The sequence below is a fragment of the Ochotona curzoniae genome, unplaced genomic scaffold (assembly GCF_017591425.1).
Source record: "Ochotona curzoniae isolate NIBS_2020 unplaced genomic scaffold, NIBS_Ocur_1.0 scaffold_4812, whole genome shotgun sequence".
NCBI classification, from domain to species: domain Eukaryota; kingdom Metazoa; phylum Chordata; class Mammalia; order Lagomorpha; family Ochotonidae; genus Ochotona; species Ochotona curzoniae.
In genome coordinates this window covers 5,344,492-5,363,172 of record NW_024467124.1, presented here as the reverse complement: position 1 = coordinate 5,363,172, position 18,681 = coordinate 5,344,492, and the positions used below count along the sequence as shown (strand labels likewise).

At 39.3% G+C, this 18,681-nt stretch overlaps 1 protein-coding gene across 1 annotated transcript in view; it reads right to left on the bottom strand.

Moving 5' to 3' along the window:
* The window catches only part of MYOM1 (myomesin 1), a 123,737-nt gene extending 105,400 nt beyond the window's left edge, over positions 1-18,337 (bottom strand). The window contains exons 1-3 of the mRNA XM_040970565.1: positions 17,992-18,337; positions 13,554-13,898; positions 1,054-1,191 (exon numbers count right to left, since the gene is read on the bottom strand). Of these exons, the coding sequence (XP_040826499.1) occupies positions 1,054-1,191; positions 13,554-13,870 (455 nt within the window). The 5' untranslated portion in view covers positions 13,871-13,898; positions 17,992-18,337. The remainder of the gene's footprint in view (positions 1-1,053; positions 1,192-13,553; positions 13,899-17,991) is intronic.
* Positions 18,338-18,681: the final 344 nt, after the last annotated feature.

The window sequence follows — 18,681 nt, the reverse complement described above, 5'->3', positions numbered from 1 at the left end:
CCAAAAACAAGATACTTATCGCCTTCCTTTCCTATTTGCATTCAGGACAATTATGCCTTTAGCAATGGAAAGAAAAACTCAAGCAACAGAATTAAGTTACCAAAAATCACAAATTATTTCCTGATCTTCAATGAGGATCTAATTTACCATGGCATTTGCCCTGAGCAAATGACCTCAATTTGAGCATCTCCTTAGCAATGGGAAAAATTTATGCAAAGAAAAAGAAGATACACACAGTGTCTGTGGAACTATGATGCAGGCATCTCAGATAAGCTTGTAGTCAAGATTCTTTATTATTATCACTCAAAAATGTTTATGTAAATATGTTAGGAAACTGGTGTTACATAGATTTGTAATTTAGTGACTATTTAGCTTGAAATGTACCTTTAAATAGTAGTCCATTCTCCATGGAACAAATATAAGCTAGATATTCAAATTCTGATTAGATTTTCCCTATTAATGATTGAAACCATATTGACAAACATTACTACCTAAACATAATATCTTACAGTTCTGAATATCTTTTTATAGTGATTTATCTCTAGTAAGTATATATAGCATATAAAGTGATTTCTCTCTAGTGATTGCATATAGTGTTCAATCATTAGCTTTCCAACCTACTGCCCTTTTCAATTAGTTACATCTGCAGTTCTAAATTCTAATCATTCCTTTTATCAGTCCTATCATCCTATGTAATGGCAAAGATATCTGAAAAGGAAATCCTTTTTTACAATTAATACATCTGGGGGTACTTGTAAAAGTCTGTGCAAAAATGAATGGAAGGGTAAGTTTATTTTGGCAAAAAATATTAAACCCACGTGCATTTTTTCCTCATATGAATTTTCAATAAACTTTTAAAAGTCTTCTTACATCTCTCAGAGCAAGGTTAAAAGCTTCTTCAGAACTTTCTCAACTATGGAGAGAGAATGTGCATGTAGTAGGTGTTTGACACATTTTAGATGTTAAATTATTATTACTATTATTATCATTGCTATCTGAAAACATCTGCCCTCACTTTCTAACAATCAAGGCCAGAAGAGGAGGCACACTCACCGTCCTGAGAAAATGGGCACCATATAGTCGCTCGGCAGGTTCTCCTTCTCTTCTGACAGAAGGCTGTGCCTGGCTCTCTTCGTCTTAGGGCTGAATTTAGATGAATAATCTTCCAACAGCAGACTAGAATCTGTAAGACTGAAATAAAATGCCTAACGTTAGACAACCAAGATATTAAAAAGTACTTAGGCCATCTTGAGCTGCTTCCCCAGGCATTTTGGCAGGGAGCTGGAAAATACAGATAGCAAAGATGATGTGGTAACAGTAATTTCATGGATTTCTACCCTTAAAGTGTCAGGGGGAAAGAACAATGCTTTTATAGCCATTCCAAATGTTGGCTGTTAAAGTAAAAATGAAAATGTAGGTAATCTGTATGAAATTCATACATTGCATATCCAACTGCAGTTGAGAAGGAATTATTAAAAATACACTCTTTATATTTTGAGATCAAGTACCACGAGCAGAGCCTGCATTTGGAGGAATACTGGTCTGGTCTAACAATACTGTTAACACGTTACGTGGACATGCAGCTTCAAGCGACTCAGGAATTAGAGTTTGATAGAGTACACTTTGGTCAGTTTTCTACCTGCCTCTGCACACTTATGCAAACAGGTACTCGAAGGCCGTTAGTAGTCAAATCAACCAAGAAATTTACTGTAGGCGTGGAAAACATGAGAACAGAGTGAAAGTAAGCTGCACTGTTGAAATTGAAAAACTTCAAATATATGCACACTATTTCTTCATCTTTGAGGAAAAAAAAAAAAAAGCAGAGGGGACTGCCCAAGTCAAAAGCAGAATACAGGGAGTATGTATTTTACCTAGCCATTCAGATTCCTGTATTCTCTTCCATGGTGCCTAGGTTCAACACCTGCCTCCAGCTTCCTGCTAACACAGGCCCTGAGAGACAGTGGTGATGATGCAACTAATTAAGTAATTGGGTTGTAACACCCACAAGTGATATCTGGATTGAGTTCTTGGCTCTTGGCTTCAGACTGGCCCAACTCCAGGTAGCTGGGAGTGAGCCAAGAGGTGGGAGCTCTGTCTTTAAACACACACACGCACACGCGCGCACGCGTGTGCACACACACACACACACAGAGCAAGAAAGAGATGAAAACATGTGCACAGTACAAAATGGATATATAATAATGTAAGAAAACAAGTAGCACAGAACTGTAAGGGATTCAGAAAGTGCAAGAGCAGTCACTCCATGTCTGGGGGTACAGCATGGACCAGTGCCTTTAATTCTCTAGAGTTGTCACATGGAAAAGCCAAATTTGTTCCTCACCACCACCACCCTAATCCTTTCCCCAGAGGGAATATCTAGCTTTTATTATATAATCAGCTAAAACTAAAGGTTGGCGACTTGAATTCGAGCTTGTGGATTGGTTACCAATTGGAAGCTGAAGTGAAATTTGTTCCTGGCTGGCTGCTCCAGGCAGCTAACTGACTACGTTCTGTATCCCCAGCAGCTCACCAAGTACAGGCTGTGCTTCCACAGGCCTAAGCTTACAGTAGTATTTTCCTTCCTCTTCATTACTTTATAAAATCAAATTAAATATAAGGCTTAAGGATTTTCCTTCCTTTCTCTTTTTACAACATACTTGGCAATTTCTCTGCTTTTCTGTTTTACACTTTTCTCTTTATACCCATTCTAGTGTTGATGGTCATATTCTCATTAGCTCATATTTTGTATATTAATTCAAATCATTATGATTTGTCATTTTATTGGTTGTGCTGCTTCTTTTTCTGGCATTCTTCCCTTTAAGACAAACCATTAATAGGAAGCATTTACTAAAAAAGAATGTGCCAAAATGTGAGTATTTTATTCTTATATGTAAATCACAGAAGCTCGCTTTTTTTTCAGAAGCTCATTTTTAACAGGTGAAATTGATGCTAAAGAATCATAATAAAAGCACCAGCTTCCATTTCACACCTCATCTGGAAGAAAAGACTCAACAAAAACAATTTTGGCATGTAGTATTTTGTGTTATTTTAAAAAATGCAAGGTTTCCCTCTTTGTTATGCCCTCTAAAGTTTTTTCAAGCCTTTTTGGGGGATACAGGTGGGTAAGATACCTACACAAGTGCATAAATATTCAAACTTTTGATTGTTTGCCGTGCAAACAGATGATTTAGTAACACTGAGCCCTTTATTGAAACCAGTAAACAAATGTAGATCAGAGAGTTTTAAGGAACCAGCTATATGATGATCAGTATGATGAGTCGAAGAACAATAATCAATAATCCATTATTTTGACATGACCCATGCTTACTTAAATCCAACCTCTTACTCTTTTAAAGCTGAATAATGTTTTAAAAGATTAAATATACTATGTGGGTTTTAAATTTGAATTTAAAATAAAGAGCTAAATAATGGTTTCTTAATCTTGCGTTGGCTGAACTGGAACTAGCACCCAACGCCAAATCTCTTCTTGATGGTATGCCTTCTTCCTGCTACACTGGAGCTTTCCAGTTTTTATGACTGAGTAATCTCAAAGTGGCAGACACAAACCCAACCATATCATTAATCTCCAAGGAACAGGCAGAAGATGTCAGACTGGATGAAGAGCCCACTCACCCACTCTATTTTTTAAATTTTTTCTTTTCTTTTCAATATTGTTTACAAAGTTGAGAGGGATGAACTCACTCTAAATGTAAAGACACACTATGTTATAGTAAGAAGCAGAAAGAAGAATGTCCATGGTAACCCTAAGGAGCTGGAGTCACTTTATTAACATCAATTTATTAACATCAATTGAATTGAGAAATATTGGTGACAAAGAGATGATAATGATAACAGGGTTCATTTCTCAAAAAACGTAATAATTATATCTGTACACATACCTAACAGAGCCCCCAAAATACATGAACAAAATGACAAAATTCAAAGAAGAGAGAAGTGAAAAAGTAAAGGCCAGCACTGTGGCATAGTAAGATAAACAGCTGTTTGTAATGCTGGTGTCCAATATGGGCACTGGTTCAAGTCCCTGCTGCTCAACTTCCAATCCAGGTTCCAGATATTCTGCCTGGGAAAGCACACATGTGGGAGACCCAGATGAGGCTTCTGACTTCTAGCTTTACAGCCATTTGAGGAATAAACTAGTGGATGAAACATTTCTCTCTGTGTCCCTCCCTTTCTGTAAGTCTGCCTTTCAAATAAGTCTTTTTAAAAAGTAAAAATAATAGTTGGAGACTTCAACATTTCACTTATACAATTGATGAAACAACTATATATAAAAAACAAATGGTATAACAGGTTTCAATAACAATAAACTTGATCCAACTGGTTTTGATAGAACGCTTTACCCAATTATCAGAGTTCATATTCTTTATTTAACATTTGCAAGGAGAGTTCACATGCTATCCTTAAAAATCTCTACTGATTTAAAAGGAATTAAATCATAGAAAATATAATGCTTGATGATGAAAGAATCTGTAACAGAAGGGAATCTTCAAACAACAGTATACTTCTAAACAATCAATTGACTTCTTAGATACAGATAAAACAGTACTTGGAGGGAATTTTATAGCTTTAGATATTTATAGCTAAAACAGAAATACTCTTAGAAGAAAAATATTGTATGATTCTGACTTAGTCACTTTTTAGATATAAGACTAAAACCATGATTCAAAATGAAGAATTGAACTTCACCCAAAAACTTTTAAATACTTTTTATGTGTAGGAGAAAGTTGGCTTCAAAAGTTGCTGAAGAGGACCTGCCTAAATTCTTGCCTTGCAAACACCGGGATCCATGTGGGTGATGGTTTGTATCCTGGCTGCTCCACTTCCCATGCAACTCCCTGCTTGTGGCCTGGGAAAACAGTAAAGGATGGCCCTGAGACCTGGAAGAAGCTCCTGGCTTTGGATTGGCTCAGCTCCAACCATTGCAGCCATCTGGGGAGTGAACTAGTGGACTAAAGATCTATCTTTCCTTCTCTCTATAAATCAGCCTTTCCAAAATAAATGAACAAATAAATAAAATAGATACAAATATAAAATTAGTTGAATGAACAGCAGCCTTGAAATTTACTGATTCATAACAAAAACAGTGCCTTGGCTTTTAATTTTTAATGGTTGTTTTTGACACTTTTTTTTTCCCTTTACTCTTTCACTCTCTCAGCCATAAGAATATTTCATTTTTGGACCCAGCACGATAGTGCAGTGGTTAAGGTCCTTCCCTTGAGCACGCTGGGATGCCATATGGGTGCCATTTACAATCCTGGCAGCCCCGCTTCCCATCCAGCTCCCTGCCTGTGGCCTGGGAAAGCAGACGAGGACGGCCCAAGGCTTTGGGACCCTGCACCTGTGTGGGAGACTCAGAAGAAGCTCCTGGCCCCTGGCTTCATACTGGCTCAGCTCTGGCCATTGTGGCCGCTTGGGGAGTGAATCATCGGACGGAAGTGAATCTTCCTCTCTGTATCTCCTCTTCTCTGTACATCTGCCTTTCCAATAAAAATAAATAAATCTTGGGCCCGGCGGCATGGCCTAGCAGCTAAAATCCTCGCCCTGAACGTGCAAGGACCCCATATGGCACCGGTTCTACTTCCGGCAGCTCCACTTCCCATCCAGCCCCTGTCTGTGGCCTGGTAAAGCAGTCAAAGATGGCCCATTTGCTTTGGGACCCTGCACCCGATTAGGAGACCTGGAGGAAGTTCTAGGCTCCTGGCTTCAGATCATCACAGCATCGGCTGTTGCGGTCATTGGGGAGTGAATCATTGGATGGAAAATCTTCCTCTCTGTCTCTCCTCCGCTCTGTATATCTGACTTTGCAATAAAAATAAATAAATCTTTAAATACATAAATAAATAAATAAATCTTTAAAAAGAAGATTTATTTATTTAAATTACTGATGGAATTTGGCATAGCAGCTAAACTGCTAAGTAGGATGCCTGCCTTACATATCAGAGTGCTTGTATGTAATTGGCTCAAGCAATTGATGTCTTCTCTTTGCTGGTTCATTTCTCAAATGCTCTCAACAGGCAAGGCTGAGGCCAGGCCATATCCAGGAGGCTGTGACTCAATCCAGGTCTCCCAGGTGGAGAGACCCATACAATTGAGCCACACCTGCTGCGTTGCAGGATGCATCTTAGAAGGAAGGTGGATAAGAAACTGAGCTGCGATGGAAATCCAGGGACTGCTATGGGATGCAGGTGTTCCAAGTGGCAACTTTACAGCTGTGCCAGATGCCCACCCCAACACCCATTTTAAAGCATGGCTCAGTTTACTTCACATTTTCTAGACCTTATGAAATAGCAGATACTTGACAATAATATCCGGTGACATATTTCCAAGTCTAAATCTGTTTCTTTTCGAATTGAATTACCAAGCATTTGTGAAAGTCAATCTTATTAACTCATTCCAAAGCAGCACAGACACCTACATGCCAGTGTACTTTGGAGTCACTGGGCTTGACTAGACACAGCATGAACTTGACTTGATTCATTTGACTTGCAGCTGCTTTCTTCATGCAGAAACAGCTCTGTGGGGAAGGAGAAAGCCTATTGCAATGGCTCCTTTGAGCCCCAGAGTCCAAAGGTCTCTGTGAGGAAGCTCAATTATAACCCTGGCTTAGCCAGCAGGAAGGTGCTGACTTGGTGGATGCTGTAGAGGGGCAAAAATAACATTTAGTGAGAAAAATACCAACAGACCAGTCTACTGGCTTAAAATTTTCCATAATTTGGATTCAACCATTTGAATCTACAGGTGGACTTGAATCTCCATCAAACAGTGGTTATATTAAGGTGCTTTTCTCACTAAATCTCAGAGAAACACACACACTCTAACAAGGAATCTTAAGCATGATGTGAAATCTCTGAGAACGGAGAATAAACAACTGTTTTACCTCCATAAAACTACCAAGGGAGTCTCAGAGGATTCATTATATACAAAAAAATCTATATGGATTTTTTTTTCACAATCTCAAAACTTCATGGCTAACAATACTGAAGAGATCTGTGAAAAATTCAATGAAATTAAATTTCAGGGATAGGGTTTTGTCCCAGCTGTCTAAAACAGCAGTTGGGATACCCACAACCCACATCAGATTACATGCCCTTGACTCTCAGCTCAAGCTCCTAATTCAGGCTTTCTGCCAATGTAGACCCTAAGTGGCAGTGGTCAAGTAGGAGACCTGGATTCATCTATTCCCCACGCAATGGCCATCATGATCCACCAGCTGGGTCAGATCATGTCAATTCCCTCCTCAAAGCACTATCACAGGTCTACCATTTAACTCTTGAGTAGACCTCTTTCCACAAGGCCCCTCGTGATGGGGTCTGCCTTGAGCACTATCTCTCTGACATCTTCTTCATTCACTCTTTTTTTTAAGATTTATTTTTATTATTTTAAAATTTTTTTATTGGAAAGGCGGATATACAGAGAGGAGAGACACAGAGAGGAAGATCTTCCATCCGATGATTCACTCCCCAGGTGGCCACAACGGCTGGAGCTGAGCCAATCCAAAGCCAGGAGCCTCTTCCGGGTCTCCCACGCGGGTGCAGGGTCCCAAAGCCTTGGGCCATCCTCTACTGCTTTCCCAGGCCACAGGCAGGGAGCTGGATGGGAAGCGGGGCTGCCGGGATTAGAACCGGCACCCATATGGGATCCCAGGCGTGCAAGGTGAGGACCTTAACCACTGCGCCATCGCACCGGGCCCCATTCACTCTTTTTGTTGTGCCCTGTTCTCTCATACTGGTCTCAGTGCTGTTCTTTGCTATAAGACCTTGCAGTAGCTGATACTTATGCCTACTTCAAAGCTAACTCCTTCAGCTGCTGCAGAGCTTGGCTTAAGTATCACCTTCTCAATAAAGCCTGATACCTTATTTAAAATCCCAGTGTGCACCCCTGACCTGCTTACTTATCTCTCTTACCCTACTCTTTTCTTATTTTAAATATTTATTTATTTGAAAGACATAGAGAAGAAAAGAGAAAGAAATATTCCATCTGCTAAATTTCCTCCTCGAATGGCCACAACAGACAAGGGGTGGGCCAGGCGGAAGCAATATCTTCCAGGTGGGTGACCAAGTATTTTGGTCATCTTCTGATGCTTTCCCAGGCACATAAGCAAAAAGCTGGATTGGAGGTGGAACAGCTGGGACTTGAACCAGGGATCATATGGGGTGCTGGCATTTCAGATAGCAGCTTCAACTGCTATACCACAATGCTGGCCCCCTGCCGTGGTCTTTTATGACTTTCATAACTCTTTAAACATAATACACAACTCAATTTAATTCAAAACAATATGATCAGTAATTTATCACAAGCAACTAGATCAGGACTTAATATCCAGGAGAATATTGTATAATTACTTTGATTGTTTCTCATAAGACAATCATTAATAAACATTTTATGTGATTATATCTTTTCAACATTATAGACCAACAAACCATCACTTTTCTCAATTTACAGGTTAAAAAAAATATGAGAGACTAACTAGCTTATTTGAAATCACAAGCCTAATCTCAAGGAAGCAAAGACTGACAACCAAATCACATGCATCCCATTATATTAAAACAAACAAAAACCGAAATGTTGGTCAACATGAACTTGACACCAAAAACTGAGGTTGAGACACAAGACAGTAGGTTTCTTGCATAGTTCCTTTTGAACCCATATCAGGGTGCGAGATGGAATAAATTTTCAGGTCTGCCATAGTCCCCACTCCAGGTGTCACCTACAGCCCCTTATAAATTTCCGCTTGATTCTTTTCTTTAATTGTTTAAGATTTATTTGACAGGCAGAGTAACAGAGAGAAACAGCTTCTATCCACTGGTTCGCTCCCCAAGTGGCAGAAACAGCCAAGTTGGTCTAGGCTGAAACCAGGAGCCTGAAACTCCACTTGGAACTCCTTTATAGATAGTGGTGGCCCATGTACTTGGCCCATCATCTGCTAATTCCCAGGCTAATTAGCAGGTAGCTCGATAGAAGTGGAGCAGCCAGTTCCTGACAAGCATTCTGACATGGGATACTGGCATTATAAACAGTCATTAAGCCTCTGTGCTACAACAGCAGCTCTACATTTAATTCTTTATGGCAAATTAGAGTGTATACAGACCCACATTACATATTCATGAACACCCTCAGATTTCCTCTCTTAGAATTTATCATTTCCATCTATCGTTCCCTGTTTGAAAATCTGGTTATTTTCATGCGCAACAGCTTCCCACAAGAAGGGTAAATAAAAGGAAACACAATTCCAAAGTGGGTGCTGGCACTATGGTGTTGTAGGCTGGGCTTTCACCTAAGGTGCCAGCATCCCATATGGGTGCCATTTTGAGCTCCAGAGGCTCTATTCTAATCCAGCTGTCTGTTAACGGCCTGTTAGGCAGCAGAGGATGGCCCTTCTTTGGGTCCCTGCACCCACGTTGGAGGCTCTGGCTCCTGATGTCAGATCATCTCAATTCCAGCCATTGCAGCCACTGGAGAATAAACTAGTAGATGGAAGACCTCTCTCTCTCGACCTCTGTCTTTCCTTCTCTCTCTCTGTAAAATTTACCTTTCTAATAAAAATAAATAAATCTCTTTTTTTAAAGATGATCACACTAGAAACAAGTGGAAGATCTCTGTCTCTCCCTCTGTGCAATTATGCCTTTCAAATAAAATGAATAAATAAATCTTTAAAAAAAAAAAAAAGGAAAATTCAGTTGCAGTAAAGAGAAGTTACTGCCTTCAGTTGGCATCAGGTACCCAGGGGACAGGCAGGGACTTGAGTAAAAAGGAGGTTAAAATTCAAAATCATTAATGAACTGAGATTAAAAACCCTTCCCTGGTGTGGGTGCTGTGGCATGCACATTAAAGCACTGCTTGTGGTGCTGCATTCCATAGGAGAGTGCCAGTAGTTCCAACTATACCACTTCCACTCCAGCTTCCTGACAATGCATCCTGGGGGCAGCATTAGCTGCCCAGGCACTTGTGTCTCTGTCATCCACGAAGGGGACCTTGATGGACTTCTGGATTCCTGGCTTTGGTCTGGCCTTCAGTCTACTCCTGGGTGTTGTGGGCAATTGGGGAATAAATCAACAGATGGAAGATCTCTCTTTCTTTCTGATGCTCCGCTTTTTAAATTAAATGGCAAAAAGAAAAAACTGACAACAAATGCTATTACTCCCTTTAATTTGTGATAGTATTTGTTGACAATTAGTATTAAATATTTATCTCATTCTGAGAGGTTTTGTATGTTTTTAGATTTTTTTCTTTTTTTCTTTTTTTTTTTTTTTTACTGTGACAAAGAATAAGGATATTTAGGATAAGCCTTCCAGAATTTATTTTCTAACCCATGGTTCAGAATACCATTGGTAACCAATTTGTGCTAGAATCACGTCAGTACTGAACAAGCCATTGTTCCTAAGCCTTGCTAAGGTCAGCCAGCCCCTGAGTACACAGGAGTGTAAATCACTGTTGCACTTTAACACTGGACACCTAACTACAAAGCAGAGACTAAAAATAGACCAAGTGTAGTGTTTGCAGACACTTCACAGAGGTTCATTTCAACTCGAGGAGTGTTAATCAACAACACTGCTCACACCCCCAAGAGAGATATCTCATTTAGGCGGAGAACGTCATGTCATTCTGAAAAAGCTAAAATACAATCTAAAGGAATTAGTAAGCCTTTGAACTGTTCAAAGCATATTATCTGCACCTGTTAGTTCTTAGGCTAAAAAAATGAAAGACTAAAACACCTTTGAGATTAAGTTGGCTTTCTTTGTCTTTCACATTGCATTTTTCAAAGGAAAAGATAATATTGGCATTTTCTTTCTCCTCTTGTTTCCAGGTAAACCCATTCCCACCAAGAAGTTAGAGTTGTTCAGACATAACAAGCAATTAACTACCACAGCAACTTTATAAGTATATACATGGTAGGAAGCAACAAGATGTGAGGCTGAACATAGAAACATAATTAAAGTACTATTCCCAATATAAAGTTTATTATTGAAGACTGTAGAGAAAGTAGTTAAGTCTTCTAAAGATTATATACAACAAATGCTTTCTGAATAAAAAAAATTCAAAGGTTTGAATATACTCAAGGGTGCAATTATGAATGCTTGATATATAGATTATGAGTAAGTATCATTACACTTGTGGTTAAAAGATTTATATAATATTAGAATAATTTAAACATAAATTAATTTTTAACATAAATTTTAAAAAATTTAATTAATTTAAACATAAATTTTAATAACAGAACTGAAGAAATAAAGCCCACTTAAAAATAGAAGCTCACGAGCCAGGCACGGTAGCTTAGTGGTTAAAGTCCTTGCTTTGCATGTGCTGGGATCCCATACGGGTATAGGTTCTAATCCCCGCGGCCCTGCTTCCCATCCAGCTCCCTGCTTGTGGCCTGGGAAAGCAATAGAGGACAGCCCAAAGCCTTGGGATCTTGCACCCATGTGGGAGACCCAGAAGAGGCTCCTGGCTCCTGGCTTTGGAGCGACTCAGCTCCAGCTGTTGTGGTCACTTGAGGAGTGAATCAATGGATGGAAGATCTTCCTCTGTCTGTCCTCCTCTCTGTATATCTGACTTTGCAATAAAAATAAAATAAATCTTGTAAAATATATATGCACATTAAACTCTGCAAAGATTCCAAAGCATTGGGGAAATAAAATAACTACATAAAGAGCTATGCTAACAAATATATGGTAATGAAACTACCCATCTTATGTAGACATAGCACAGAGTCCAGGAAAATGGAAATTTCAACTGTAATCCCCCTCTATTACACGACAGCTGCTTTCCTAAACGAGGTTCTTAAGCATGTCAGTGGAACATTTTTCAGGGGAACAAAATGATGCTGTCACATTCACATAGTATTCATTCCTTCCAGTTTTTCTCACGGAGGCATTTCATTTGAACCAAGTGCTAAAAGAAATAAAACCCCCAGTGACAATATTTCCATACTTACAGCCAACACCAAGAGACTTATGAAATATCCCATGGCAGAAGCTGACCTATGAAAGGGAGATTGAAAAATGATCCCATCCCATTAAGTGGAATTTCAGAACGTCGCCACCATGCATTCCAGGTAAACCCCAGCAGATACCAGCTCTGTTACTGAACTTAGTAGAAGCTCCTAGGAGGTGTTGGTCACTGATGAAATGACAGCCATACATCTGGTGCTGGGCAGACCCAACAGGGGTGGAGAAATCTCTAGCCTCCAAAATCTTTTTCACTTTTACTCACACAAACTACCACTTTACGTTCTCAACAACTTTTTAGATTCTCAAACCCATTCTATAATTATCCCTCCAGATGGTTTGTGAACTTAAATTATGTAAGGTTTAAGATTATATTGCATTTATAACAATGCAACCTATAGCAAGAAGATTAGAGGTAGCAGGTGGTTATTTACCATATCACCCAGAAATACCTACATTTTGAAGATGACCAATTCTCTCTGTGGATCATAGATAGATTTGTAATAAAAATCACAAGTAGTCCTTAAATCCACAGAAAAGATTTCATTCTGAACATTAAGAAAAATACAAATTGCCTTGGTCTGAGGAAGTAAATACCTGCCCAACGTGTATCAGAGTGGAACAACAGATACAGACAGGCCAACTGCCACATTGATGGGGAAAGAGTTCTCGCAGACACTGCTGCTGGGAAAGGTCATGGTAATCCTGTTTGGGAGGTCACAGACTCACTGAGAAGCTGTTCTCTTTAGTATCAAAGACTGTCAGTCAGTCTGAAGTGACAGTGGTAAGAAGGAAACGTCTCAGTCTTGCCTGGAAAGATTTAGTCACTTGCTGACACGAGAAGCAGCCCAATACCCACTGTGGCTGAAGAGCTCCAGGAGCTTCTAGATACAACAGCTTACATTTATCCTAGCTGTATTATTCCCAAAGAAATGGAACCCTGGGTTTACTTCACAGATCAGATTTGCATGTAAACTCCATTCTTCCTAGAATGCTAAAATAACTTTCCCATTGTCTAATACATTGGTTCCTTTGCTGCCCTGTGTTGAGAAATCTAACTTTGCCGCAGTACAGGCTTGTTCCTATTATTTTGAGTTGACTGAGACAGAGCCACGATTTTATAAAATATTCAGCACAAGGAGCTGCTGTTACTTGAATTATAGCTTAAAATTTGATGTACTGGTTTTCAGATATTGAAAAAAATAGAATATAATTCTGTTCCACTTTAGTTCCCTGTGACCTGTGAATTTTAAATTCTGTGCTGGCTTCCTGTCTAAGCAGAAATGTTCTGGAAGCCAGGAAACCTGCTGTGAGTGCTGAAATTATATTATCTGGCTCAACTGTTGCTACAGTACCCTGTGGCAGAGTTTCTCTGCTTCTAGAAATATTGCCATCAGAGACTCAGGGTGTCCAAGAAGCTCTGTGAGAATCTCAGAAAGACAAGAAAGGGACTCAGTTAAGGCAAAACTCTCAGACTCTGCATCATGGTCTCTCTACATCTCTAGTTTTAAAAGGACTGCTATTTTTAAGGAATGAGAAAGATGCTTGGGAGGGTTATTCAAGGGTGGAAAGTTACTTGTCACATACCCATGGGAGTAGCCGTAGTCAGAGGCTGAGGCTGCCTTGCGACTGACTGCAGATGCAAGAGAGTACTGTTCTGTTCCAAGACTGTAGGACTGAGAAGCCAGCTGCTGGGAAGAGGCGGCCGAGGCCTCACTGAAGGCCGCTGCTTCCTGGCGGTGTGCCGCAGAGGAGCGGCTGCTGTAGGCCGTGGAGCCGTGGGTATAGATGGCAGAACGCTTCTTCTCTTGCTGGTGGTACTGGCTCGTGGTGCTACGCAAGTCCTTGTGGCGGTAGCTGTGATCATAGTGTGTGTGGGAACTCTGGTAGAACGGCAAAGACATTGTGTGTCCCTGGAGGGAAGCAGGCAATCTACAAAAAGGCAAGAGTTTTTGAGTGAATCATCAAGGAACAAATTCTATAGAAATCATCACCTGAACCAATGAGTAAAAAAGTCATAGTCCTATTTTTTCCAAAGAGTAAATGGAAAAGTTCCAAAGTTTGGTTTAACTAGTTATTCAATCAGCTCTGCCTCACAGTTCAAATGTGTGCCTCCTCTTGTCACCGTGACTGTTCTTTTCTAGAAGGCACTGACAAAGTTTCCTTACCCTGATATTGAGCTTTTGTCCTCAGGCCCTTTGTAATATGGTGTTTCATTCTTCCTCTTGGAGAATATATAATAAAATAGATTAATATGTTGCTTATTCAACAAGTAATTAGTGAGCACCTATCATGAACCTGTAACTATTCCAGCACAAGAAATGCAATAACTATATAGAACTTTATATTATATTGCAAGAGATAGGCAACAGAGAAAACAAATAAAGTAACAGGCATATCATGAAGAAGTGAAATCTGCATATGAGAAAGTGCCCTGCAACCCTATATTTATAGAAGCACAACCCACTACATTGAAGATGTGAAAACAACCCAAATTGAAAGAGAAATAGATAAAGAAACCATGGTATATCTACCCCATGGAATATTACTCAGTCATTAAAAAGAATGAAACCCTACCATTTACAACAAAATAGCCTCAACTAAAGGCCATTATTCTCAGTGAAAAAGCCCAATCCCAAAAGGACAAATATCATATGTTCTCTCTGATATAATCCAACCTTCATGCAAAAGACAAGATGAACAGATATGTAGGTAAACATGTATATATGTACATTCTTATAGATGAACTACATAATGGAAGCTAGCATGCCAGGAAGTAAAGATGCATTGCAGTATGCATCTCTACTCTCAAATAAAAGAAGAACTCCTGATGAAACAGTTAAAAATATCTTGACAATATGATACTAGATTTTTCTACCATTGTCTATACCTATTATTTCATAATACACTTAAATAGCAGAATGTTGGACTTGTGACTGCTGCTGAAGGACTTTATACTATTGTAATAATATGGGAGAAAACAGTGGGGGTGGGAGGATGGGTTGGGGGAGCTGGAACCCCTGTCTGATGGAATCATATAATGGAAAGTAATATAAAAATGAAAAAAGAAAATTCCAAGGAGGTTATGTCAGGGGAGGAAGGCAGAACTAAATGTTACTGTAAAATAAATAAAGCAGGAAGGAAAGAGAGATGTTTCTAATTTTAAATGGCCTTATCAGGACTGGCTTCACTACAAAAAAACATCTGAACCTGAGAATATTTTGTGAGAGAGTGCTCTAGTTGGAAAACCAGTGCAAAGGCACTGGGAGAATGAACATGGCTACCCTGTTCCAGGATTAGTCAACAGGCCCGTGAGAGGGGAGGAGATGATGTCACAGAGGCAAGAATCACAGAGAGGGGATGGAGACAATGCAGACTAGAGTCTTGCAGATGACACTCAGGCTTTTATTCTGAAAGGGAGGAGTAGCCATTGGAAGGCTCTGAGCTAAGAATCACTCCCATTGATGTCTGAGGAGCAGATTACTGAGGGGCAAAAGGGAGAAGCAGGAGCTCAAGTTAAAGACTATTACATGATGGATTGTAAAAATCACAGGCTGAAGCCTAAAACTCCAGAACCTCAGACTGCAAGTGTCAGGTATGTGGAGAGTGTCCTTAAAAGGCAAATTAAGTGAATGCAAAGTTATTGAGATGGGCTCTGTCCAATCCAACTGGTGCCCTGTGAGGAAAGCAGGACACAGTTCTCACTGAGAAGACATAGCAATGAGATGGCCATCTACAAGTCAAGCACAGGCCTCAGAAACATCAACTTGATTGACACCTGGATCTCAAATTTCTATTCTTCAGAATTTAAGAGAATATAAGAAATGCATTGCTTTCACCTTAGCTACCCAGTTTGTGACCCTTTGTTCTGGTGGCCCTATCAGACTCATGCAAGGCCACAGCCACAGTCCAGGGTAGATTGGACAGCAGTGGAAGATGAGAAGTGGTCAGACACTGCAGAGGTCCCGAATGGCTTGAGAAGCCAAACAGACCTTCATGTGCAGGTGCTAAGAGGCAGGCTGAATATGAGACTCTGGAATATAGGGGCAAGGTCCAGCATGTTCCAGAAGACCTACATGTGGACATCAACAGCAGGTAGGTGACAATAAGAGTCACCTACAGTGGGAATGAGTAGCAATGGAAAAGAAAATCCTTGGACTAAATGTTATACAAAAGTTTTCTGAAATCTCACAAATACTTCAAAAAGGCATAGTCTCAAAAGAAGAGGGAAAAAAAACTTGTTCCACTAGAAATATGAAGGTTTACAGTCTTCCTACGTGAAGAAGAGCACCGTCTCCAATATGATGGTTGGCATGGTGACCTGCAGTCAACAGCTCTACTGAAAGTCAGAGGTAAGTTTACTTATTATAGGGAGGGGAGATGTTAAATTGCATCAGCTTTCTTGAATAAATTGTATACTGACAGGAAGCATAACAGGTGTATAAGCAATCTTGGTGAAAGTAAGTTTTCTGAAGGTTTCCCTCCCCAATGCTTTGCACATGTTCTGAAATGTTATTTTTAAATTTTATAAGTTAGCTTCAAAGTAATTATGTTTCCAAACTTTAGTTTTTGAAAATTCCAAATGAGAGCTAAATCTATGCTGAACTTTATTCTAAAATATCTATTGTTAAGTTGAAAAATTATTTTTATCCAGACTATTTCAGGAGTCAGCATGTATCCTTTAGAGGGGAAAATCCAGAAAACTTCACTCAAGAAATATTTATTTTAGGACTTATGAGAGGTATCAGTCTATCGGCATTTCCTAAGAGGAAAAGAATAGCTACTAGCCAGCCACTTAGTTTCAACCCTTATATATAGAATAATATAAATAAATATACAGAATAATTACCATGTGCAATGAGTAATTAACTATATGAATACAGAATTATATACTAGAAAGTTATAAGGATATTGAATAAATGTCAGTAATGATGTATACTGTATTATAATCTGGTAAATGTTATTTAAACAATTTCCAGATAAATCCATAGGACCATCCTGTATACTATAAGATCAAGTTACATCCAAATCACTTGAAATGCTGTTTTTTTACAAAATAACATCTAAATCTCCTGCCTCAATTCTATTTTCTACTCTCTTTAGTTTTATTTTTCTCATATATTCTTATCTCAATAATACTTAATATGCCACTCACATAAGAAAGTTCATGGAAAATGCATATCATAAATAAAACAATGCACAGATTCAAAACAACTTCTGCATAAAAATAAATTTATCTTTTAAGTCCATTTTTCCTACAAAAAAAATTCGGTCTCCTCTTTGTCAGGCAAACAAGTAATTCACAACACAGTCTAGGGAGAGTGTGTTGGAAGGAAAGATGGCCTTGTTGTCTTCCGTTCCTTTAAGACTTAAATTTCCTTTCTGAAAATACTTTCTGAAAATATTTCTTTGAGAAAGAAATAGAAACTCTACAGTCATAATTCAACATGGTATTTTTTATATGGTCATTTCAGGCCAACAGCCGATGAAAATTATCTGCAGAAGGTGTCAACTTTAGAATTGTTAGGAAAGGAGCTGTGTCACCTCTGATGAATTGCTTAAACATTTTTAGACTGGGAGTGTGCTAATGAACCCTTAATGGTTATCTATACAGCATTCTTGCAGCACAAGTCACTTAAGCAGTGACTTCTAAGTTAATTTGCTGCTTTTGGACTGATTTGTAGTTAGGGACTAGTGTCAGTACATGGAGGATTGAAAACACAGTATTTCCTGTCCCTTATCCATCCAGATTTCAACTAGACCATATTTCAATGTGAGACAAATATGATCTTACAGTTCCAGGAACAGCAGCTTAATTTCAAAAGAATACAGTGATCTGAGAGCAGAGCTGCCCGAGTCCCAAGTGGCACTGTGCTGTTCTGGTTTCCCTCCCTGCCTTCCCTTTCCTGCTTCTCCGTTATTCTGACATCTCTGAGAAAACTGCTGACTCAGAAAGAAACCACACATGCACACTGTTACACGCGTAAACTACCAAGTGCCTCCTCAGCCCTGGGGCCCCACTTACCAGTTTCCAAAGTGCGATAGAGGTGGAAAGTTCCAATGCAGCAGAGGAGCTGGGAGAGAGAATGGAACCCTGCTGAAGCTGAATCCAAGAAAAAGTTGAGAGGCAGGGCTAAAGACAGGACCCCGGGAGCCAGTTCAAAAATAATGCATGTGGTCAGGCAGCAGAATGTCAGAGCCACACAGCTAGCCTTTTATGGCCAAGGAGGCAGATAAATATAGCAGCAAACAGGGAGGGTAGTCCCAAATCAGGAGGAGCTGCTAGGCAGTGTAACTATATGAATGCCAGCCTATGGGTCTGCTCTGATTATCCCAACATAGGGCTTTTATTGAACTACAAGTTATATTCAATATGACTTTATCAATACGTAGTTAAAAGTGTAATGAGAAAAGAGTAACTTGTGTTGAAAGCTAAAAATAGATGTAGTAATTTGATTCTCAAAATGGACTTCATGGAATTTTAATGCCATGATATGGTTCTGGGCATGTCGCTAGTAACACATGGACAGATATAAAGAAAAAGAAAAAAACACCAAAATAACTCTAGAGGCAAAACAAGTAATTAAAAAAAAAAAAAAGCAACATGTAGTCACGGTTTTGAACCAAAAGAAAACCCCCCCCAAAAAAAACAAGAAAAAAATCCTGAAAAAGTAATTGTTTTTCCTCATTTCAGGAAGATTTAAAAAGTCACTGC